At 43.3% G+C, this 24,591-nt stretch overlaps 1 protein-coding gene and 1 long non-coding RNA gene across 9 annotated transcripts in view; one reads left to right on the top strand and one right to left on the bottom strand.

Moving 5' to 3' along the window:
- The window catches only part of EML4 (EMAP like 4), a 162,987-nt gene that overhangs the window by 18,042 nt on the left and 120,354 nt on the right, over positions 1-24,591 (bottom strand). For all 8 annotated transcript variants that reach the window (XM_083733158.1, XM_083733162.1, XM_083733156.1 and 5 more), the window contains 11 exons: positions 20,584-20,707; positions 18,446-18,595; positions 17,459-17,528; positions 15,760-15,870; positions 12,799-12,894; positions 11,825-11,959; positions 10,572-10,707; positions 6,989-7,140; positions 4,613-4,738; positions 3,987-4,118; positions 2,577-2,644 (listed from right to left, as the gene is read on the bottom strand). In XM_083733158.1, the coding sequence (XP_083589284.1) occupies positions 2,577-2,644; positions 3,987-4,118; positions 4,613-4,738; positions 6,989-7,140; positions 10,572-10,707; positions 11,825-11,959; positions 12,799-12,894; positions 15,760-15,870; positions 17,459-17,528; positions 18,446-18,595; positions 20,584-20,707 (1,300 nt within the window). The remainder of the gene's footprint in view (positions 1-2,576; positions 2,645-3,986; positions 4,119-4,612; positions 4,739-6,988; positions 7,141-10,571; positions 10,708-11,824; positions 11,960-12,798; positions 12,895-15,759; positions 15,871-17,458; positions 17,529-18,445; positions 18,596-20,583; positions 20,708-24,591) is intronic.
- Positions 1-24,591, top strand: part of LOC310842180 — an 80,883-nt gene that overhangs the window by 5,597 nt on the left and 50,695 nt on the right. The window lies entirely within an intron of this gene.

Below are 24,591 nucleotides of genomic sequence, written 5' to 3'. Positions count from 1 at the left end.
GAGCTTCAGGCAGCTGCACACAACCGCTTCATTCTTCACTTTACATGAGTAAACAAGCCAGGAACCAGAGTTAACCATATCTTCATGTTACATCCCAACGGTGAATTGAAGTGAATAGTTTCGAAACAAACCAGGATTTCTGGAAGCCAACCTTTACACAATGATTTCATATTCCAGCTGGTTTAGAAGCCATTAATATTAGTTTCCCAGTTCAGATGCAATAGGAAGCTATGGTGAACCGTAGCTTCCTGGCTTGCTTCACTGGTCATGCAAAGTATCTGCATATGGGTGCATAAAACTTGTCCGTATCTTTGCTTATTAAGCTGAGATCTTGATGGCTTGAATGCAGCCAATGCAAATCTTTGGATTTTGCAGTATCTGCTCCAGAATTTTAGAGTCTGGTTCTCCAGAATTTTAGAGTCTGCACTGCTTGAGTCTCAAGGAATACAGAGCAACCGGGTTTGGGTGAAGCCAACCTACTGCTTTGCCTCTGGGCACTTCAGTCAAATGCCTAAGGCAAGGGCACAAGGAACAGCAGGGCTTGGTTATTCTGTGCAACTTGTGGTACCTATCCATCTATCCCGCTAATTTATATTTCTGCACTACAGCTCCAAGCTTGCTATTTTACTGCCACTGTGTGCAAATAAAGATTTTGTATTCATTTCTATTGGCACCTGTAGGTTCTTGACAATTCACCAAAGTAAGCGAGGAAATAATTGGTGTTTCTGAAGTAACCATGCCCATTACCATAACCTCTGTGCAGTTCACTCCCGTGGACACATATGCAAGGTAAGGGTTTACATGTGCATTTGCACAGACATGGGAGCACGTCCGTGATCTTTACCCCAAACATATAAGTTTGCATTTTGTTGCTAGCCAGAGAGGACATTGACTATGTTGCTCCCATCAATGTAGCATGTTGATTAGTGCCATCCATACATAGGCATAGCTAATGGAGAAGCATTAACATGAATCTACATTATGACTGTTGGGCACAGATGAAGTTGCCAGGGACTCTATGGGTGTTTTGCTTTAAAGTATGGAGCTCTTTCTTTTTTGCTTACACCGCTATTGTGCTCTTGATGTTACCCCTAGGACAGCACAGAGTATTAACTAGTTATATGGGTGCAATTTCTAGCACAGCTCCCGGGATCTTAGCTGCCAGATAATTAATTTCAATCAAGACACTGAAAGAAGCAGCTATGTGTTCCTGTAATAAGCAAGCAGAGAGCAAATTTGGGTGTTAAGTTCATTTGAGGCAGTATTGTTTGCAAACTTTTTTTATGAATAGTGTGTGCATGTGCTGTCACAAACCTTTTAAAGAAGTGGATGGGATAGAAGGATAAGAGAGTAACCCCATGAGATTAATTTAAAAAGAAAACCAGCAATCCCTTAGACCCCTGGTCAGCCCTGTTAAAACTTACAACTTGGGCTACATGTCTGGCACTGTCCACATTCGAGACAATGAATGCCCCAAAGCTCCTACTTTTAACGAAGACTGGTGCTCTTTCATTCACTTGATACATGCATGGAAGGTGTCTGCTTATACAGACCACGACTCTGTGAAATGAATTTCCTGTATATGAAAATCCAGCAGTTCACATGCAAAGCTCCGTTGGAGCTTTTTATTACTACAGCTGGGTTTTGCTTTGGAGAAAATATACATTCCTCGAGGATCTCTCATTTCCAAGTGAAAACGTAGGCAGCAAGCAGATGGTAAACTAGCCCAGTAAAGTTGTAGCAGGCTGTGAAATGTTGGGCTTGGCTGCAAAGTAAACATTAATACTTTTGATTGGTATAAGAAAAAGAAGAAGAAAAAAAAAGCCACTCCATAATTCTCCAAGCAATAACGAAATCGCAACTCTCTGGGGGAAAAAAAATCTCTTGTGCTTGGCTTTGTAGAATTGATGACTCAATTGTTAAGCAGTTGATGGATGTTTGGCTGTTTGAATGCAGAGCAAGCATCATAAAAGCCTGGAGGGCTGAAACAGGGTAAAAAGACAACATATATAGGTGGTGTTGTTGTTTTTTTGCAAGGTTCATTGGCTCCCTCTTAACAAAATTTGAATGGGATTGCACTGTAACATATCACTGTGCTGATCATCACAATAAAGCCCTTCCTACCCCCTCCCAAGTATTCAGTTCCTCCAGCCTACAGAGAAGACAAAATTTTCTTATGTTTCAGCAAAACTGAGTATGAAAAACAGAGTCCTGTTTGGGAGAACATCTGATCTAAGGAGTTTTCCTTATTATTCCAAAAGACGTTTGCATTTTACTACCATGAAAAAACAAAGGATGAAAATATGAATACACGAGATCTCTAACTGGAGTAGGTCAACTTTGTTTCGCTTGTGTAACGATAAACTCCACTGGCTTCAAAAAATATATAAACGTGTTAATGTGTCACCATTATATTTTTATGTTCTCTTCCCCCCCACCTCCCCAGAGGAGGTTACATACCTGATATGTAGGGAAAGGAGAAGACATTGGGGTGAAACAAACAAATTACCAGAACAATTTCCTGAGATATAATAATCGCATTTGCTTCGCTTGAGCAGAGGCACAAAAGCATTTACCTTCCTGAGTGTGTTCCTATCGCTACCACTGTTCCACTTGGATGGAAGTCAGCACAATGTCCTGGTTCCTGAAAGACACATTTTGGTCTTACGATTTAGGCTGAAACCTAGTTAACATTCACACAAAAACAACATATATGCCAAACTGCTTCACCTGGACTGAAAAAAAGGAAAATGGCGCAAGCACCACAGTCCTAACTTATGAAGCAAGATGGTCAGTGATTGCTGCAATATTTATTGTCCTCGTAGTAAGATTTGAATCAATTAACTCTTTCCCGCAAAAATAACATTTCCGAATAAATTAGTCACTCTGGTACCCTGATGAAATGGAAAGATCTGTACTCCAACTCTCCATGGTAAGAGATTCAATAGAAGAATATAGTTTGGGGATGGGGAACCTGTAGTCCTCCATCTGTTGTTGGGTATCAACCCATCAGCTCAGCCAGCATGGTCAGGGATGGTAGCAGCTGTAGTTCAGCAACATCTGGAGGGCTAGAAATCTTAATCAGGTAAAGGTAAAGGGACCCCTGACCATTAGGTCCAGTCATGACCGACTCTGGGGTTGCGGCGCTCATCTCGCTTTATTGGCCGAGGGAGCCGGTGTACAGCTTCCAGGTCATGTGACCAGCATGACTAATCCGCTTCTGGCGAACCAGAGCAGCGCACGGAAACGACGTTTACCTTCCTGCCAGAGCGGTACCTATTTATCTACTTGCACTTTGACGTGCTTTCAAAGTGCTGGGTTGGCAGGAGCAGGGACCGAGCAATGGGAGCTCACCCCGTCATGGGGATTCGAACCGCTGACCTTCTGATCGGCAAGTCCTAGGCTCTGTGGTTTAACCCACAGCACCACCCCTACCTCATGCCTAATTTTAAAGGGGACAATGCAAGAGCGTTTCCACTGTCCCTGATTACTAAAGCATAGTATATGTGTGCAGTGCAAGGAAGATGCCAAGCTAACTAGCTACAATGAAGGGGAACCGTAAGTAAATGCAAAATGAAGAAGAAACTTAGGGTTGCCTTCAGCTAACCCTTACCCAGAGCAGACCCAATGAAACTAATGACCTGAAGTTAGTTCTGTCCAATAATTCCAATAGGTCTATGTCTACAATCCTGAGACTCCATGTTCAGATGCCTACTAACCAGACTATATTAACGCCACACTTTTCTATTCTTCTTAATAACATGCGTACAAAAACAGTGCCAACCCTCCTCCACACCAATGACAAAGCACATGTGCTCTACTTCTGAGCTATGCCCCGCCCCTGACACTGCAAAGGCATTGCCATTGCTTGTTATGAGATGTAGTAGTACAGGCCGGCTCCACCCCTAAGAGGAAGCTCTACTTGTGTAGGAAGGGAAGCATCCTACGATTACAGCTGACAACTTCAGAAAAAGAAGCTCGCATACCTCCACCAACCTGGTCCATTCAAGTGTGTGGTCCGCTGAGTTCCACATACAAACGTGCCCATCTTGAGCACACGTTAAGAAGAGATCTTTAAAGGGATGTGTCGCCAGGCCCCAGAGCTCATCTGTGTGCCCCTACAATGTAAGCAAAGCAAACCTGAATTACTGGACAGCTATCCATAACCTGTAAAGGTAAAGGTAAAGGGACCCCTTTACCTTTAGGTCCAGTCCTGACCGACTCCGGGGTTGCGGTGCTCATCTCGCTTTATTGGCCGAGGGAGCCAGCGTACAGCTTCTGGGTCATGTGGCCAGCATGACTAAGCCACTTCTGGCGAACCAGAGCAGCGCACGGAAACGCCGTTTACCTTCCCACCAGAGTGGTACCTATTTATCTACTTGCACTTTGACATGCTTTCGAACTGCTAGGTTGGCAGGAGCAGGGACCGAGAAACGGGAGCTCACCCCGTCGCAGGGATTCGACCGCCAACCTTCTGATCGGCAAGTCCTAGGCTCAGTGGTTTAACCCACAGCTCCACCCGTGTCCCTCTATAACCTGTACCAAACCGATTAAATCTCAATGGCGCAGTTGAAGTAGCGGGCGGGTGGGAAAGGGGGCGAAGTGAACTCACCTGTACTTCCACTTGAAAACCGTCATTAAATGTTCCCCGCAAAATAAAATTCCGCGAAGTGCCAAGTAGAAATTGGTCAGCTTTGCCTTCTGCTACAGCTCTGATTGTCCCATATTGATCAGGAACCTAATAAAACAGATTTCCCATAAGCTCAATTATTTTAGTCTTCAGAGTGTAACAGTTATAATTTCTAAAAACAATAGCATCTTGAAGTACATGCAGAGCTGAGGAGGAATATGGAAATGGGTCTAAATCGGCACCAAACTATTTTAAATCTAGTGCTCCGCTCATGGCATACACTACAATACTTGTAAAGAACACATTGAATGGAGTGGAGTAAGGGCAGCTATCAATATTTGCCTAACAGGCTAGTGGTTAGATTTGAGGGACATCCCTGCTGGTTAGACCCTCTGCTGCCAACTTATCCTCCTACTTTTCCAAAGCAAGGCTTTTCTGGACTTGAGGAGGGATTGGCAGGGAAGGTAGAGTGCCCGGAGACAGGAGTGCGAGATCCAGTTTAGAAAATGGGTCTGCTTAAAGGGCAAACTGTGCTCGCCTCATACAGAGCTGCTCAAATGAAGGCAGACTCTGTCCCTACTCATCAACAGGAGCAGCCTGGATTATTGAAGCATCAATAAAACATTTCCTTGGTGCCGATGACAGCAGCATTTAGAAGTGGCTTGCTGGGTTGAGTGTAGCTGCAGTGCTGGTTTCCTGGCAAGGAAAGGAGGGGTGAGCGGGATGGAAGGGGAGTTGGTGTGGTGCAAATGCAACAGTGGAGACAACTTGATCTTCCTGACTGTGCATTTACACCACACTGACCTCTCCACTTCCTTGCCCCTCCTGGTATGAAACTGACCTGCCAGGAAGTTAGCATAGTGGATCCACCACATCTGGCAAGACTCTTCTGGCAACTATGTTTGTAAAGGCCACTTAAAAGGAGCAATCCCACTAAATTCTATAAGTGGTGGGGATGATTCTTAGAATGCACCATTAAGGAGTTGTGTTGCACTGCTATCTGATTTCAGAAACACAAGCATCGAAGAAGACTTCAGAATGGATACAAACAAGGAAGAACCTACTATACTGAATTCTTCGCTGCACACCGTTTTAAGTAGTCTCAATAGAATAAAGGCTTCTCATGCAAGTATGTTAAAGACATCTCTCAACATGTGAGGAACAAGCGTTGGGAGTGATAAAGAATCTTAACATCTGCTGGCTGCTTCCTTACATTTTCTTTTTTAAAACGTTTGATTTGCTTGCCTGTCTAATGCCAAGTAGCATTATAAGAGGAAATAAAATGGGGGACGGGGGATGGGGGACCTCAAACTAAAAAAATGCAAAGATGTTTATCTAACTACTATATTTTTCCCAGAAGAGCTGGCAGGATTTTTCAGCATCAAATAACAGCTGTATACAGAGAACATGGCACGTTAACAAAGAGAATAGGATTAGGAGAGATAACAATCTACATCACTCAGGTTGCTGTTTACCAAGTTCAATGCTGATTTATATCCAATTGGCATCAAACTTGTTGATTTTATTAATTATCTTTTTAAAATGACTCTTCTGAAGCCATTTCCCTTACCCAACAGGTATATTAACAGCCCCAGAGGCTGTAAATTCATCACCGCAAATAGAGATTAAAATGTCATTTTGCTTTTTACTGGGAGTTGCCAAGGCCAGGTGAGGGGTGTGCTGGAGTGGGACTTGGCAATTTTGGGTTCAAGCTGCCGATCACCTGTGGATTTCAAGACAAGCTGTGATGCATCTGTCATGTTTCCCCATTTGTAAACTGGGAGTGGCACGGAACTTACTTCACACATAAAACCAAGGGCAGAATTAATCAGCAACATCTCTCTGCATGGTGTTCACTAAGATGGAGCAGAGCTGCACAGACATCACTTTACACAACCCTGATTCAATGGGGCTTACCAAGGAACACTTCCCACTGGATTGAGCCCCAAGAAACGTATTGTGGTACAGACATGTGTTGGCGAGAGTCCACCACGGCAAATGCGGGCTTGAAGTTAGCAGGCAAAGTTGTATGAATATGAGAGAAGCGAAATAGCCACATGTAGGCAGAATAGGCTCAAGGGTCTTGTGTTCCCTACCAACTCATAAAGCTCACTAGGTGACTGTTGACCTAGCCAATCTCGCAGGGTTGTTGTGAAGATAAAAACAGAAGGGGGTGGGAATCTCGTATACTGTCCTAAGCTCATCAGAGAAATGATAAGGTAAAAATGTTAATAACGAAATCAATGGGGGGGGGGAATGTAAATGAACTTGTAAGTAGCACAGCAATAACAAGAAGAGTAACAGCAGTACCACAACTGCTACATGCTTCCATTTCTTTGGTGACAGTAATATGCCTACCTCTATTTCCCTTTCAGGGTTCAAGTCATGATCCCACAGAATTATTTTTCTGTCCTTCCCACCTCCAGTGAGCAGCATCCCGTTCCTCATTTGGCAGAGGGTGAACACGCTGCCACTGTGAGCTTTGATTTGCCGACTGATCTGGTACACACCTGTGGTCACAACAGAAAGAGTACTAAATGCTATAATGGTTTTGCCAGCTTACACAGAAGAATAATCAGAAAAATGAAAATATGACATTAAAGACAGACACTTTTTTGGGGGTGGGGTGGGTGGGTATTTTTTCCTATGTAGATGGTTTCAACAAAACCATGATTTTCTAGCCTGCCAAAACTGGAACTTAAAAGTGCTTACAAAGCAACTTCCGATGGCTTCATGGTCACTCCTGTTGGGAACTTGGTGGTCAATTTCCTAACAGAGATTTTATGGGTTCAATCTGCCTAAATTTGCAATCTATCTATGCTGTGGAATCTTTTGCCCTAGATCCTAGTCTGGCAGAGGCTTCCCACTGCCATTCTGTAGTAAACAAAGTCATCTCTGAATATTATAACAAAAGCACCAAGTCAGTTTGGATGACCGTGTCTCAGTTTAAGAAGCTTCCGCCTGCACACTCCATGCTTGCGCTAACCCCTTCCATCCTCCTTTCTCAGCAGTAACTTAGGGAACCATCAGTTAGCTATGATTTCCCATTGCATCTGAACTGGGAAACTAGGGTTTCCAGATTGGGGACAAGCTGGAATCTTAAACCACACTCCTGGTTTGGGTGGAACAAGAGACTATAGGCTTGTAAGTTTAACTGTGGTGTACCGACAAGGGCGGGGAAGGAAATGGCTGCACGTGCAGGCATAGGCTTATCTTGGCTTGCTAATGTGATGATCTGAACTGGGCCATGGAATCATAAAGAATTGGAGAATGTCTTTTAGGCCCTTTATTTCAACCACCTGCTTGAGGTAGGAAATGCAGAGCTAAGAGCCTTCCTTTCCCCCGAAGCAATGGTTGGCAAGCTTCTGTTGGAACAGCAGCAGTGAATAAGAGCCCACAACGTCTCTGGATAACTGGTCCTATTGTCAAAGCCCTCCAATAATAAGTTTCTTCTATTGTTCAACCAAAAATTGCTCTGCTGTTAATTCAAGTCCATTAAGATCTAGTCCTTTCTTCTGGGGCAGCAAAAGAAGAAAACTACTTCTGGAACTAAAACATATTCTGGGGCTAACTGCCTTGGTGAATCATGGTTTGAATAAAGCTACATATATGCTTTTTAAAAATGAATTGATGTCTTTTTAACTTTGATAGATAAAATAGAACCTCTAGGCTCAGAGGCAGTAGGATTCTGAACGCCAGGTACTTGGAGGGAGTCGGGATGCTTCTGAGCTCAGAGGCTTCATATAGCTCTCATGACTAGAAGCTATCTGCCCAAATTTTCAAAAACAAGAGGATGTGTCTGCGAGAGGAGTGTGTGTGTGTGTGTGTGTGTGTTGTGGGGGCCGGGGATGTCTAGGGTGGCTTTAGTAAAAGTTGGGAATGCTAGGGTTTGCTAATTTTCTACATAAACACTGAAGGATGAATTCAGAAACAAATGTAAAAAACCCCTCTATAAAACCTGCATTAAGTGCAGCTCAGGTGTGAATTGGATTACTGGTGTAAAGGCTTTGCACGTAACAATGTGCCCAGATATTTTAATTAGAAAACCTTACCAAATAACATTAGTTCATCTGGCTGCTACTGCAAAAGGTTGTTGTTGTTTTTTTGTTAATCTTCAAGATTAATTTTTAAAGGGCAGATGCCATTAGGTGTGAACTACCATCTGTTCTAGGATAAAATGTATATATAACAAATGTGTGCCTAGCTTCAAAGCTCTCCATAAAACCCAAGTGAAAGTAAAAGATGCCAACTTTACTTAGCAGGCCATCCCTAGGGAGCAGTTTGCTTTATTTCTAGATGTAAGCACGGAGACGCACACACAGACCTAAAACTCCATTAAAGCCATGATAAATTCAACAGCACACATCAGCCATAAAAAGCCCAACTCAACAAAATGCTGGAACCATTTAAATAATTAATACATTCAACTTTTCATTATGGAATATTTGCTATGACAACTATAGCAAAGAGCCATTCGCTTTAGGCGGGTTATTATGATATTAAATGTACGATCCACTTTATAATTAAATTTTTATTTTATTCTTTTCTTCAGAAAGAAAATTTGCTGAAAATATATATATTTGCAGTTAAAACGTCCTGTTCTGACAGTATGTTTTTTCTGGCATGCCCATTTAAGCCCCAGCATTTTAATTAGCTGCCAAAAACAACAATTATCCTTGGATTTAAGAGCTACCTTAGGGCTCAGCAATGCCAGACCTGCATATGGCTGGTTGCAAATAGTAATTCTTCTTTACATTTTTAAATTGAAACAAAACGCTGGCCTATAAAGCATGCTTAACTTGAAAGGCAGAAAATTAAAATTAGAGCAAGCTCTAATGCCAGTATCTGATACATTACATTTTTTTTTACATGTTCCTTTCATGTGTGTGTCAATATTAAAGACCAAATACTGCTATATAAAACTGTATTATGTTAAGACATCTTCTCCAATGTGATACATTACACATCACAGTTAAGAGGTTTTGCACTGCTCGTGCATATTTCTTAGTGTGCCTCATCCTAAGCACTGAGCAACTGCAGAAGCGATTCTTGACAATCTCATAGCCCATATGACGGCGCAGGCAGCCACATGTACCTGCTTGAGTCCCTAAGGAAAGGGGACCAAGTGTAGAATATGCTGATATTTAAGATGGGCCAGGCTAGGTAAGCCAAAGGATCCATCTAGTCTAGCTTCCCAGTTTTCACAGTGGAAAGCTGGATGCCTCTGGAAAGCCCACAAACAAGAGATGGAAGGCAATGGTTCTCTGCCTTTTCTGCTTCCCCAGCAACTGGCTTTCAGTGCCACCGTGTCCCTGAAACTGCTGGAGGTAGCAAATAATCACTGTCAGGCCTACACAGCAGCGACTTCCAATAAGCACATGCCATATGAAGAAGTAGCTTCATTTTGCCCGTCCTGAATCCAAGTCTCTTCTGAAGTATACACCTCACAGAGTGTTTGTTGTGGGGAGGAAGGGAAAGGAGAATGTTAGCCGCTTTGAGACTCCTGAAGGGGAGTGAAAGGCGGGATATCAAATCCAAACTCTTCTTCTTCTTCTTCTTCTACTACTAGTAAAAATTGTGGTTTTTAACCTTCTTTAAAAATTCTTGCTGAGAAGCATGAATGGGAAAGTTAAGCGCTTGCTGATTTCGGAGCAGCCCGGGAGAAAATTGTATGGTTAGACCGTAATAAGAAAGCATGGTTTTTAAAAAAATCATTATGGCTACTGCTCCAGTGTGTCAAAATGGTTAGAAGGTTTGCTGGAGGGCAGTTCACTAAGAGTCATCTGGTGTTTTTTCATGGATTGACACAACAGGCTGAAGATGTATGAAACCTGCATGCACTTGAAAATTCCTTCAATTACCTTTGTAATTCCTTGCATTTTATGAATTTTTAAACCTATCTGCCCCTATATACATAAGCCAGTTTAACAAATTGCCATACCTTTCGATCCTTTCCCAGGAGTGGCTTCTACAGCAGTTTTGCTCCATATAAGCATTATCCCACCTGAGTCTCCAGTGAGAACATCTCCGTTTCCTAAAAATGCTAAGCACTGAACAAATTTGGGTTTTTCGTATTTCTAAAAAAAAAAAAGAAGGAACAAAAAAAATGCATTTTTTAAAAAAAGTACAATGTGCAAGGCAGACGTACAAAAGCAAAACGGGCACAATCTGAAGCATCCCGTTCCCGAGACGTTTCCGTGGGCTGCTTCAAACATGGTAGCACTCTCTCCATCTCAACCATTGCTTTGGAAAATGTGAGGGATGGCTGCCATTCATTATGCCGTAGCACTTGAGTAGAGCAGCAGCAGGACAAGATGCTTAGGCTGGTCTCTCTCGCTTTCTGCTTTCACTGCTGCATTCACCCCACCTCACTCTGTGGAGTTCAAGACCTGTATCTTGGAGACTGAACATGCATTTAGAACTCCACAGGGATGGGTAGAATAGAGGTGCTAGAAAAACCCGAAAAGGTTTTGAAGAGGGCAGCACAGATGTTCAGCTGAGTATGGGAAACAAGTCCAACAAGATGGATGGAACTGGGTTTATTTAGCCTGGGGAAAGGAATATTGAGCAAGGGCATGATAGTGCTCTTCAAATAAATAAAAGGCTGCCGCATAGAAGAAGACAAAGACTTGATTTCCGTTGCCTCAGAAGGCAGGACTATATCATCTAACAGGCTTGATATCACAGGAGGGAAGACTTTAGTTGAATATTACGAAAAACCTTTCGACAGCAAGAGCGGTTCAACAATGGAAATTGTTACCTAGAAGGGTGGCGAGCTGTCCTTTCCTACAGGTCTTCAAATGGAAGAAGGACAGCTACCTGAGGGGGATACACTCTTTCTCTGGATTCCCTATGGCAAGCTGATGGCTGGGCTAGAAGATGGCCTAGAGAGCTCCACCCTGTTATTGCATGAGGTGGAGACATGATCATGAGTGGGAATATGGCTCACAAGGTTTAGTGACCCTGCACCCCCTGCCCAAAATCACTCTCTCAAGGCTTTGCTACGTGCATTTTACATTGGAAGTAGTTAAATGCATGTCTTTGTGTAGTCACACAATATATTAGATATGGGACCTATTAGGCAGAACAGCCCTTTCTTCTCCACAACAGTTATCTAAGGATCATCAGTCCGATAAATTCAGATGATCTTGACTACCAAGGAAGGAAGCTTGCCCAGAGAGGAAGAATGCTTACCCCAAAAATCCCTTGCTTCCTTGTCAAAGAATTGCTGTTCCAAGTCCAGAAAAAAATATGGGATTTGCCGGATGTTATTATTGTGTCTTTGTCAGTTGGATGGAATGCTACTGCAAGAACAACTTCGTTTGTAGTCTGTTGAAACAACAAAAGGCAGTTACCACGGTTAACATTCCTGCTTACGCAGATAAATGGAGACAATTCACCGTTATGCAAACAAATACCACATAATGGGCATGCAAATGAGTATATTTATTAATAGCAGTTCATTTTTGCTACCTGGGGTTCTCCAAGCCACTGTCCCCTGCACATGCCTGCTTTGAATGTACTCCATCTTTGCTGCCAGGCCCCTACACTCTGTCCCACATTTTTAAGGAGGGCTTCCTACTTTGAAAAGAGGCTTTTTCAGAATCACCGAAGAGGGAAGGGAAATATGGAAAACCTTCCATCGTGAACTTCCTTCAGTTAATTGTCACAGGATCCAAGCCCTTGTTATCTGGAATACATTAATTTCCCAATGCTAATAATAAGAGCCTGAAAGCAGAAGAGATCTAGGGTTTAATCCCACCTACACACACACTAGCCTCTCTTCAGTTTGCAGACGTGAAAAATGGGGCTAGGGATTGAGAAAATGACATTAGGTTCCTGACACATACAATGAAAGATCTTTCATAAAGATAACTTCTGTGTCAGAAACCACGTGCAGCTTTGTAAAAGCACCAAATAAACAAAAACAAACATATATACTGAACTTTTGCAAATATTTTGCTCTATGAAGCTCTAAAATAGGTTTTCTAAGATTATCTGACTTACATGGGCTTCTAAGTTTTCCATTCAAATTTCTCAATATCAAACACTGAAGAAGCTGCGGTCTCAGATAACAAACATTTACTACAGTTTACAGCATGTGTATCTGTGTAATGATTTTGTACATATATGTACAGGATACCGGATATATGAATTCTACTAATTACCTTAATCTCGGCTACTTTTGATCTCTTCTGCCAATCCCAGACAGTCAGCATGTGCTCGTTAGAATCATCGATCACACACAAATGTGTACCTGAGTCCTTAAGAGAAGAAATTAGCAAAGCATGTCGTCATTAGATGTAGGCTAAGCTACAAGTCAGATAGAATTCAAAAGGTCTAGTAAGTCAAACAATGGTTTATCAAGACAGTGGAGAAGACCTTGCAATTGCTCCTTCCTAGTGAGGAGATAGTTTAACCACAAATCCCAGTTTGGATGACATGATGAGCCAAATATTGCCTTATGGTGCAGCACTAAAAAGGGCTGAGGAGGAAAAAAAATGGCGGCAATGTCACTCAAAGAGTCCACACATTTGCTGGTCTTGGTAAGCCACAGTTTGGCCTACCAAGTCATAAGAAGCAGGCCAGTGTGATGTATGCAGATAAAACTTGTACAAATCCATTTACCTATTATTTTGATGAATATTTGAGGTTATTAATACTTAGCATTCAATATTTACAATGACATTTTACTTTCAAGTGCAGATTCACACACAAACCAGGTGCAACAACAGCATGGCTTGGGTTACATGCTCAATCTGTAAATGACTCTGAACGTGGAAGGAAATCGCCCACAAGTGGCATTCCATAAGGCCAGCTTAATCTTTCTGCTAGACTCTCAAGCTGCTACGTGTAAAGTCTTAGCACACCAGAGCAGCTGCTGCTCACGCTGTGGTGTAGTAGTTGGGAGCGTTGGACTAGACCTGGTAGACCAGGGTTCAAATCCTCACTCAGCTGTGAAGCACGCTAGGTGACTCTGAGACAATCACACAGTAACACAAGAATACAATCGCATCTGGACAGGCTTAGGGTAGATAACATGCCCAACATTAGAAAAGTTGGAAACGTCTTATCACATCCTAAAAGTCAATCCAAGCAGCTGATTTTCTTTTCTACCTTTGTCTAGTATACTGTCCACTGCCACATATCCCTAAGTACATTAAATGTGCCCAAGATGCACACGTGCAAACGTTCCATTGGTGCTAAGTTAGAGAAAAACTATTATTAAAGTCGGGTAGGTCACCTTTGACCTGAGAAAGCTCATACTTGTTTTCCTCTTCTACAAAACCTCACTATTTTGACAAATGTAGGATGCACTGCTATCACCACCCCACCAGAGATGTAGAAATACAAATCTTTATGCTATAAACACTGATATGGCCAATGCTGGCCAAGTACTGAGACTAGACAGTTGCTATTTAAAGAAATGGATAGGGCTAAGCTATTTTTGAAAAGGGCAGAAGTGCAAAGCAAGGGTTTCCTTATTTCCTGTTCTAGGTCAAGTCCAACATCAGAGGGGAAAACAAATCCTTTGTATCAGAGCTTGCCAAAATTTAGCCTTCCTGAACTTCCTCACAAAAAACAAATCTTTCAGCAGGTGTTGAAACAAATACACAATGCAGCCTTCATTTCTATTTCTGGCGTTGCTTGCAGACTTTGTGGGGTTCTTTTGTGTGTTGTTTTCGGTCATCTGTCCTGTGTTGCACCATGGAGAACTATCTACCCCCTAGAGAGCCGCGTTTTAGTAGAATGTACACACCCATCCCCACAGTTCTCAACACTCTTAAGTTGCATGTTAGGTGACTCATTCTGGTTTTTCATTATTTTTCACAATTAGGGCAATTCGGGGCGGGGGGGAATAAAATGTCATAGCATAGACTTGCTGTCAGCAACTGTCAGAACACTAATTGATGGAGATTTCCATAGGATCTGGCTGCTTGAGAACTAAAGTAGGGTTGGGGAAACCCATGGTCCTCTCGATGCTGTCGCATGCCAACTCCAATCAGCCCTAACCAGGCACTGCCAATGGTCACTGGCAGAACCTGGAATACAGTAACATCTGGGAGGCCATGGGTTTCCCATCCCTGAGCTGAAGCACCACAACTCCCATGCCACTGTACTGTGTGCATGTCATGTGTTGATCCAGCGCACCATGCTGCTGTGGGAGGATTGGCTGGAACTGCCAGGCTGGCAATAACCTTAGGACAAAGCTTTGTTGTATGTACAAAGCTACAATGCCCTGGTGCAGTTAACTAGCAAACAAGCAAACAACAAGAAGAATGCACAGAAGCTGCCTCTGAGCATGGCTGCAATTGGACAGGACTGAGTTGGAAACCACGCACCAGCTTCGTGAGTACAGTACTCTGCACACAACATGAAGCATATTCTTCCATAGTGGAAATGGAACTGATTAGTAGCATGGATGGGGCAGACTCTCCTACTCCCTTTATCTGCCACTGGATGCAGCTTTACAAACAGGTTAGCACAAGGCATATTGCAAACCCTCAAAGCTACTTAAGTCCCTAGAAGTAATACAATATCAAGTTTTGTTGCTTAACTAGCAAAATACATACAAATCCACAGGAGTTTCACACAACCTTGCATATATTAAAGGTAAAGGGACCCCTGACCATTAGGTCCAGCCGTGACCGACTCTGGGGTTGTGGCGCTCATCTCGCTTTATTGGCCGAGGGAGCCGGCGTACAGCTTCTGGGTCATGTGGCCAGCATGACTAAGCCGCTTCTGGCGAACCAGAGCAGCACACGGAAACACCGTTTACCTTCCTGCCGGAGCGGTACCTATTTATCTACTTGCACTTTGACGTGCTTTTGAACTGCTAGGTTGGCAGGTGCAGGGACCGAGCAACAGGAGCTCACCCCGTCGCGGGGATTCGAACTTCCGACCTTCTGATCGGCAAGTCCTAGACTCTGTGGTTTAACCCACAGCGCCACCTGCATCCCTGCATATAGTAGCTAGTTCTTTAAAAAGGCGATGTTGTGTACTATATATGCCTGTCAGCCTAACCCTTGCTGTATCTTACATGATTCTGGTTTGATTCAGAGGGAGGGGGTGATGTTGTAAAATCCAGTATCTTTTTTTTTTGTTTAAAAATGCATTTCCCTGCTTACCGCTTTTGAAAAATCCAGGCATCCTACTCCACGCTCGAAAGTCCCAAGGCCAATGACTTGCAGAGTTGCCACACTCACCGAATCCCATACTCTAACATGGGGTGGCAAAGACTGAAAATGAAAACAATTTCATAGAAATGGTTACTGCAAGGAGCTGAAAACAGAGACAGGCAAAATTAGACTTACATTATGCAGTTTAATCTTTTGGTTGAGGTGAACACCACCAATTACTGAGAAATGAAGACCTTGCAACAATACGGGTAACTGAGCATGCTGCTTTTCAGATCAACCTTCAGAAACAGGATTTACAGTGTAATCTTATACGTTTGCTGTAAGGCAAGTTCCAATGTTGCTTGCTCCTAGGCAAGTAGGTATAGGATTTCAGCCTTACTTGAAAAACACCTTGTCACGAGAGGGGGAAAGTGCATTGAAACCCCAGTCTGAATAGCAACTAACCAGGTATTTGGTAAAACAATATTTGCAATGGGTGGGATCTACAGCTGAACAAGCTGAAATCTGTTCACATCACAGGGTTCACCCCCTCCCAAAAAAGCCTCCCCTGAGGGATTCGTGATAACAGACACAAAAAAGCTAATAAATCATGAAACTAGCAAAAATGACTGATGCAACAGGCTCTGCAATAAAGATTAATCTGCAATTAATCCAGAATGCGGCGGCTAGACTGGGAGTGGCCGTCGGGACCACATAACACCGGTCCTGAGATATCTGCATTGGCTCCCAGTACGTTTCCGAGCACAATTCAAAGTGTTAAAGTCCTAAACGGCCTCAGTCCTGTATACCTGAAGGAACATCTCCACCCCCCTTGTTCAGCCCGGACACTGAGATCTAGCGCTGATGGCCTTCTGGAGGTTCCCTCACTGTGAGAAGTGAGGTTACAGGGAACCAGACAGAAGGCCTTCTTGGTAGTGGCGCCCGCCCTGTGGAACACCCTCCCATCAGATGTCAAGTAAATAAGCAGCTATCCTATTTTTAAAAGACATCTGAAGGCAGCCCTGTTTAGGGAAGTTTTTAATATCTAATGCTGTATTGTTTTTAACACTCAATTGGGAGCCACCCAGCATGGCAGGGGAAACTCAGCCAGATGGGTGGGGTATAAATAATAAATTATTATTATATTATTAGGTCAACTATCAGCTGGTGTAACTACATTTCTTTGGAGTGAATTAGTCAAAACGTGACCTCGGTCAAAGTGTCTCTTCCTCCCAACAGCCAAGTCGTCCATCTATATATACTTTGCAGAGAGGAGATTGGCTTTAAGTGCCAATCACAGCTATACACTGGACTGTTTATGAGTGCTGCCACTTTGCTGTGTCCTCCTGCCGTGCTTTTTTGCCAAAGGCTTTGGGTCTTTTGACTAAGGCACGAGGTCATGTTTTGTTTTCCTTGAAGCTGTGAGAGCACATGGGTAGCCACAGTTCCAGTAAGAATTGCTCCCCGCCCCCCTTTTGAGAAGGGGAGAGAAGAAGGATGGGAAGTCTGGCTAAAATAAATGTTTCAAGAGCCCCGTGGGCCTTCTGCAAGAAATATGCAACACACAACGCAAGATTATGCATGAACTTGTGCTTTTCAAATTATGCACCAGAGGTGAGCAGAAGTGAAAAGCGGACACTCCACAAGGCCTTCCTGGTTCCCATAAACACAAACCAGCTATTGAGGCAGGATTTCTTTAAAAGCTTACTCTTCCATCTTTATCCACTCCAGCTAGCTGTCCAGTTGCAATCCTGATTTTGTCTGGGTGCACAGCAAGGCTAGAAGACACAATGCCAACAAGGAAGTCACTTGTTGTGGCCCAACATTCATGGTAACAACTTGCTTTTACAAATGCCCTTTCATGGAACCCCTGTTCTGAGAAAAGAAGTGTGTGTCACTGAACAGCTTTTAGCACAACAGCAGCACATTGGTTCTGAGGGTTGTGCGGTCCGTGTGCAGCTTGGAGTGTGCTAAATCTGTTATATGGTGATGAAGGCAAAGATTTCATAAAATCATAGAATTGGCAGGGACTACAAGGGTCATCTAGTCCAGGCAAAGGCAAACTCGGCCCTCAAGATGTTTTTGGGACTACAATTCCCATCATCCCTGCCCACTGGTCCTGTTGGCTAGGGATCATGGGAGTTGTAGTCCCAAAAAACATCAGGAGGACCAAGTTTGCCTATGCCTGATCTAGTCCAACAGCCTGCAATGTATATTCCTAGCCCTCTGTAGCCTTCAGATCTCTCTCCATGCCACAACCCTCACTGAATCTGCCTTGCAGCTGGAGTGCTTTTGCCTGGCTGGAATGTGTCCTTGAACCCTTGTTAGTCTGCACAGAGAGGAGTGTGTGTGAATGTGCCCAGAACCAATCCTGTTCCACAATGGAGAAAAAATGGCATTTGTTGCTCCATCCGCTTCTCCTTCTGGAAGAGCCTGCCATTGGTTTGTGGTCCTTAGAAGGTTTCCCAGGAGGAAATGTGGTATTAAGGCTGAAAAATGTATCCCATGCCTGCTATGGACCAAGCTCCAGAGAAGGAGACTCTTCTTCTTCCTCACTAAAAAAACACCTGTTGCGCTAATTCAAATTCGAATGACCTTGCTACTATTTTCATCAGATCATTCGTATGCAAAATCTGGTACAGAATATGAATAGTCACATTTGTAAGACATACCACAGAAACTTCACAACACTAACCATTTAATGCAGTCTGTATGTCCCAGGTAGTGGCGCTGAGTCCTCTCCTCATAGTTAAACAGTACTACCACGGATGCTATGAAATATACTATTTCTCCAGTAGGAAGGAGGTAAACATTGGCTCGACAGTCCCTTCCACGATAGCCGTATCTTTTTTTTTAGGTCAAGGTTTTTAAAATCCATGAATATTAAGAGAGAATCAGTTCCACAAATCTCACACCGTGAAGGTCTGTGGAAATGGGAATGAATAGATCATTCTTTCATAATCTGCCTCAGATGTGAAACACAGTACCTCCGCCATACATATATTTTAACTTTTGGGAACTTAGATTCCCCTTGCTTTTTGGTGTGTGTTAAATAAAAGCCACATAGGAAAGAAATGTACTGCAAGTTGCATGAGTATAAAACAAACACACGACGACTACCCAGAAGTATGAAGATTAAAACAGAGTCAAGTTTGTAAACCTGAAATATGAAATTTTCATTAGGCAATAATAGAAGCCGCTGCACAACCTTTAAGTACCTTAACCTGTTTTGCAGCCACGGAATTGCATCAGACAGCACAGGCCTTCCTATTGCTCCATTCCGGAGAGGAAGTGTATCAGTTCCATTTGGCCTTTTAAAAGAAGTGTGTGAAAATTCCAAAAGCTCCTCGCAAGGTGGCAAGACACCGCTAAGCAATTGCAAAATATTCAGAACCCTTTTTAGGATTCCAGCAGGAGAAAGGTAATTTTAAAAATAAAACAACTTCTGCACAATAGAAACATGAAGAAAATAAATAAAATATTTACCCACCTCCTCTTTTTAGTTTCTGCTACCTGTCTCTATTTATTATTATATTGTTGGTTTCAGTTGTGAGCTGCCCTGAATTCTGTATACATGACAAACAAGTGGGATATTCTTTTTTCTTTTTTTAATATAAATGAATAAAAGAGGCCCAGGTAAAGAGGAGAGAGGCAGAGAGATGGGGCTGCAGGGCCTCTCCACCTGCTCTGCAGAAAAAACTGCAACTTTTGCCTTCTCCTCTCCTTGAAATCTTTATAAACTCCAGCTGCTCCTTACAATAATTCTGTCTAGCTGTTGTTGTTTTACTGCTTCCCTCCAAATCTCTTTTACCTTTTTGTCTTGTTTTGTGCAGTGACTGTCTGGTTACTGAAATCTGTCAACTACTCATGGGAGTCTTTTCTGACTAAAGAGTGGGATAAAAATGCTTTAAATAAATATATGTAAAACATAAGGAGATTGGAAGCTAAAATACTCCTACACACACACACACCCTTATTATTTCAGGAGATTAGCATAGTGCCAGCATAGTATCTGCGCTGGTACCTTCACAAACCATGGTTAGCACTAAGTCATTGCCTGAATTGCATATTATGCTAAACCAAACCATGGTTGAGCAAGGATGCATCACCTAGAGGAGATCATGGCTCCTTTGCTAAGCCATGGTTTGGCTTAGTATGTTGACCAAATCTGGGTTGATGGTTTCGCTCTCTCCAGGCTAACTAAAAGCTACAAAGGTATAGGTGCCTTAATACATCTCGTTGCACTGATATATTTTATTTGGAAACATTTCTGGGGTGTCAGCACTAGATATCCTCTACTGAACTAAATAAATCTTCCCCAATCTTGGCACCCCCTATTCTGCTGGACTCCAGCTTCCACCACCCCAGACAACATGCCTAACGCTCAGGGATGAAGGGACAGGAGGTCCAACCAGGTTGGAAAAGATTGGACTAGATGGGCGCTTGGATCTGATCCTGCAAAGAAATTCTTAAATGTTCTCAAACGAAACAGTAACCCAGTGCTTAACTGTGTGGAATGTGCAAAGCATTGGAGGGACTGTGGGAAAATGCCTGTGCCAAGCAAGAAGGAAGAAGTCAACACAAACAGCACCAGGAAATTATGAGTGGTTCCCAGATGAAAACCAAGAACCTATTATTTAGTGATCCCAAAATTATTTTTCCCTTAGAGGAAGGACTTTTCTTTTTCTTTACACTACTATTAAATTATGCAGGCTTCACAGTGATAAAAGAAAACAGGAAACTAGACAGAAAAAGGAGGGGTGGGGAAAGAAAAAAGAAAAAACCACTGGAAAAAACAAGTTGCTGGGTTTTTTAGGTTTGTGATAAGGATACACCCACTCCAGTTTTAATTTCTCAGAAGGCAGCTCTGTCTTGATTTCGTAATATTTGTCTACCTCCGAAGGAAGAAACATTGTGATTGGTCGTCCCCGCATGAACATCTTGATGTACTCTCCTTCTGTCAAAACAAAAAAAAGCATGCACTGTAAGTGAGTTTGCTTTGCAAGCAGAAATGTTAACAGACCCTGTAAAGAACTACATTTTAAAAAATTGTATGCTATGGATTTGATACAGATCCTGGTGGGACATCATCAGTACAACTTTTCTGGCTCAGACCTAAAGAGGTGGAACAAATACATCCTTCTTTCTCACCACCCACCAAGATATGCTTCTGACCATCTTATCAACTTCAAAGCCCGATGGATGTAATCTATGGGCTGCTGCCCTCTTACTGAAAGGCACTGAATCTTTGTAAACATTTGCTGCTTCTCCCCACTTCTCCATTCACTTGGTGTTCATTTAACAGTTCTATGTGGCCACTCCTAAAATTTCTAAGGATAGTGAGACTGGAGCCTCTCTTCTTCCAGCCCAAGGCACAACTTAAGAAAAAGCAAAATGTGAAAGTAGCAGGAAGCAAGGACCAATTTTTACAGGTTCAGGAAGAGGCTCATTAAGCCGTGCCTGGTGGGTGAGATGCCATCCCACTGCTTTTCAGGTTGGCATAACCATCCCATTACCTTTCTCCAACTTTGGGCTCTGGGCCATATAGAAAATTTACTTCCTTTGCGGTTGAGCATAAGACTGCCTCCACTTTGAGATTATTCACCCCCACCCACTGCACGTTGAATGGAAAAGATAGATTAGGGTCTGCAAACGTTTTCAGCAGGGGGGTGGTCCACTGTCCCTCAGACCTTGTGGGGGGCTGGACTATATTTTGAAGAAAAAAAAATGATATGCCCCACAAATAACCCAGAGATGCATTTTAAATAAAAGTACACATTCTAGTCATGTAAAAACACGCTGATTATTGGACTTAGAAGACGATTGGGCCGGATCCGGCCCCCGGGCCTTAGTTTGCCTACCCATGGATTAAGGTAAAGGTAAAGGGACCCCTGACCATTAGGTCCAGTCATGACCGACTCTGGGGTTGCGGCACTCATCTCGATTTATTGGCCGAGGGAGCCGGCATACAGCTTCCGGGTCATGTGGCCAGCATGACTAAGCCGCTTCTGGCGAACCAGAGCACCGCACGGAAACGGCGTTTACCTTCCTGCCGGAGCAGTACCTATTTATCTACTTGCACTTTGACGTGCTTTTGAACTGCTAGGTTGGCAGGAGCAGGGACCGAGCAACGGGAGCTCACCCCATCGTGGGGATTCGAACCGCCGACCTTCCGATCGGCAAGTCCTAGGCTCTGTGGTTTAACCCAAAGCGCCACCCGCACGTCCCACCCATGGATTAGACACACTGAAAAAGTCAAGATGTATGCAGCCTGCAGTGTGAATGACACCACAAACAGAGACCATTACATTTTAGAGACTAAAAAGAAAGTATTTCATAGGAGAGAGAGGTAAGGCCAAGTCTATTAAGAAAATATGTTATTAAAATGAGAGGTAAGGCCTATGCGGTAAATAATATATACAACCCATCCCAATTAAACTCTGAAGAGCAAGCTTTATTCTTCTTCAGGTGTTTTATTGCAATACCTACCAAGGGGGAACTTTTACGCATCTCAACATTATCACCAGATAATGTCACTGACGGCTGTCACTGACTTAAAGGGATTATAGTTTTATCCTATTCAAGGTTTATTAAATCTGCATAAATCAATGTTTTTCAAGGGGTGGGATCACCCTTCTATTGTCTAAGGCAGCCTTGCTGCAACTCTGGGTCCCCAGAGGTTGTTGCACTACAGCCCCCATCATCCCCACATAGCATGGCCAACAGCCAGGGATAATGGGAACTGTAGTCCAACAACTTTTGAAGATCAAAGGTTTATGAAGGCTGATTCAAGTGTTTTATATTGATTATCTTTTGGCTGACCGGTCTCCTGAGATTACTGCCAAGGAAGCTAGTTTTTGTGTGGTAACCATAGCTTGTCAGAGTAGGATCTTGCCCTAATTTTAAAATTATTAACACTTAAGTTGTCCCTCATCATTTTCATATATAGTGAGGGGGGAAAGTATTTGATCCCATGCTAAATTTGCCTGTTTGCCCTCTGACGAAGAAATGACCAGTCCATAATTTTAATGGTAGGGTTATTGTAGCTGTGAGAGACAGAATAACAACAGGAAAACCCCCAGAAACCCAGAAGACAAAAGTCAGAGACTGATGTGCATTATAATGAGTGAAGTAAGTATTTGATCCCTTTGCAAAAGATGACTTAGTTGTTGTTGTTGTTTTTTAGTCGTTTAGTCGTGTCCGACTCTTCATGACCCCATGGACCAGAGCACACCAGGCACTTCTGTCCTCCACTGTTTCCCACAGTTTGGTCAGACTCATGTTTGTAGCTTCGACAACACTGTCCAACCATCTCGTCCTCTGTTGTCCCCTTCTCCTTGTGCCCTCAATCTTTCCCAACATCAGGGTCTTTTCCAGGGAGTCTTCTCTTCTCATGCGGTGGCCAAAGTATTGGAGCCCCAGCTTCACAATCTGTCCTTCCAGTGAGCACTCAGGGCTGATTTCCTTAAGAATGGAGAGGTTTGATCTTCTTGCAGTCAATGGGACTCTCAAGAGTCTCCTCCAGCACCATAATTCAAAAGCATCAATTCTTCGGCGATCAGCCTTCTTTATGGTCCAGCTCTCACTTCCATACATCACTACTGGGAAAACCATGGCTTTAACTATTCGGACCTTTGTTGGCAAGGTGATGTCTCTGCTTTTTAAGATGCTGTCTAGGTTTGCCATCGCCTTTCTCCCAAGGAGCAGGCGTCTTTTAATTTCGTGACTGCTGTCACCATCTGCAGCGATCATGGAGCCCAAGAAAGTAAAATCTCTCACTGCCTCCATTTCTTCCCCTTCTATTTGCCAGGAGGTGATGGGCCCAGTGGCCATGATCTTCGTTTTTTTGATGTTGAGCTTCAGACCATATTTTGCACTCTCCTCTTTCACCCTCATTAAAAGGTTCTTTAATTCCTCCTCACTTTCTGCCATCAAGGTTGTGTCATCTGCATATCGGAGGTTGTTGATATTTCTTCCGGCAATCTTAATTCCGGTTTGGGATTCATCCAGCTCAGCCTTTCGCATGATGAATTCTGCATATAAGTTAAATAAGCAGGGAGACAATATACAGCCTTGTCGTACTCCTTTCCCAATTTTGAACCAATCAAAATGACTTAGTACTTGGTGGCAAAAGCCTTGTTGGCAATTACAGAGGTCAGATGTTTCTTGTAGGTGGCCACCAGGTTTGCACACATCTCAGGAGGTATTTTGTCACACTCCTCTTTGCAGATCCTCTCCAAGTCTGTATGATTTAGAGGCTGATGTGTAGCTACTCGAACCTTCAGCTCCCTCCACAGATTTTCGATGGGATTAAGGTCTGGAAACTGGCTAGGCCACTCCAGGACCTTAATGTGCTTCTTCTTGAGCCATTCCTTTGTTGCCTTGGCCGTGTGTTTTGGGTCATTGTCATGCTGGAATACCCACCCTTGACCCATTTTGAATGCCCTGGCTGAGGGAAGGAGGTGCTCATCCAAGATTTGATGATTTACGGTCCTGTCCATCATCCCTTTGATGCGGTGAAGGTGTCCTGTCCCCTTAGCAGAAAAACACCCCTAAAGCATAATATGTCACCCTCCATGCTTGATGGTGGGGATGGTGTTCTTGGGGTCATAGGCAACATTCCTCCTCCTACAAACACAGCGAGTTGAGTTGATGCCAAAGAGCTTGATTTTGGTCTCATCTGACCACAACGCTTTCACCTAGTTCTCCTCTGGGTCATTCAGATGTGCACTGGCAAACTGCAGATGGGCCTGTACAAGTGCTGTCTTGAGCAAGGGGATCTTGCGGGCTCTGCAAGATCTCAGTCCTTCACAACGTAGTGTGTTACCAACTGTTTTCATG

This window comes from Podarcis gaigeae, assembly GCF_964106915.1.
Source record: "Podarcis gaigeae genome assembly, chromosome: 3".
In the NCBI taxonomy this organism is placed as follows: domain Eukaryota; kingdom Metazoa; phylum Chordata; class Lepidosauria; order Squamata; family Lacertidae; genus Podarcis; species Podarcis gaigeae.
The sequence above is the reverse complement of the archived record's forward strand: the minus strand, read 5'-3'. Positions and strand labels throughout refer to the sequence as shown.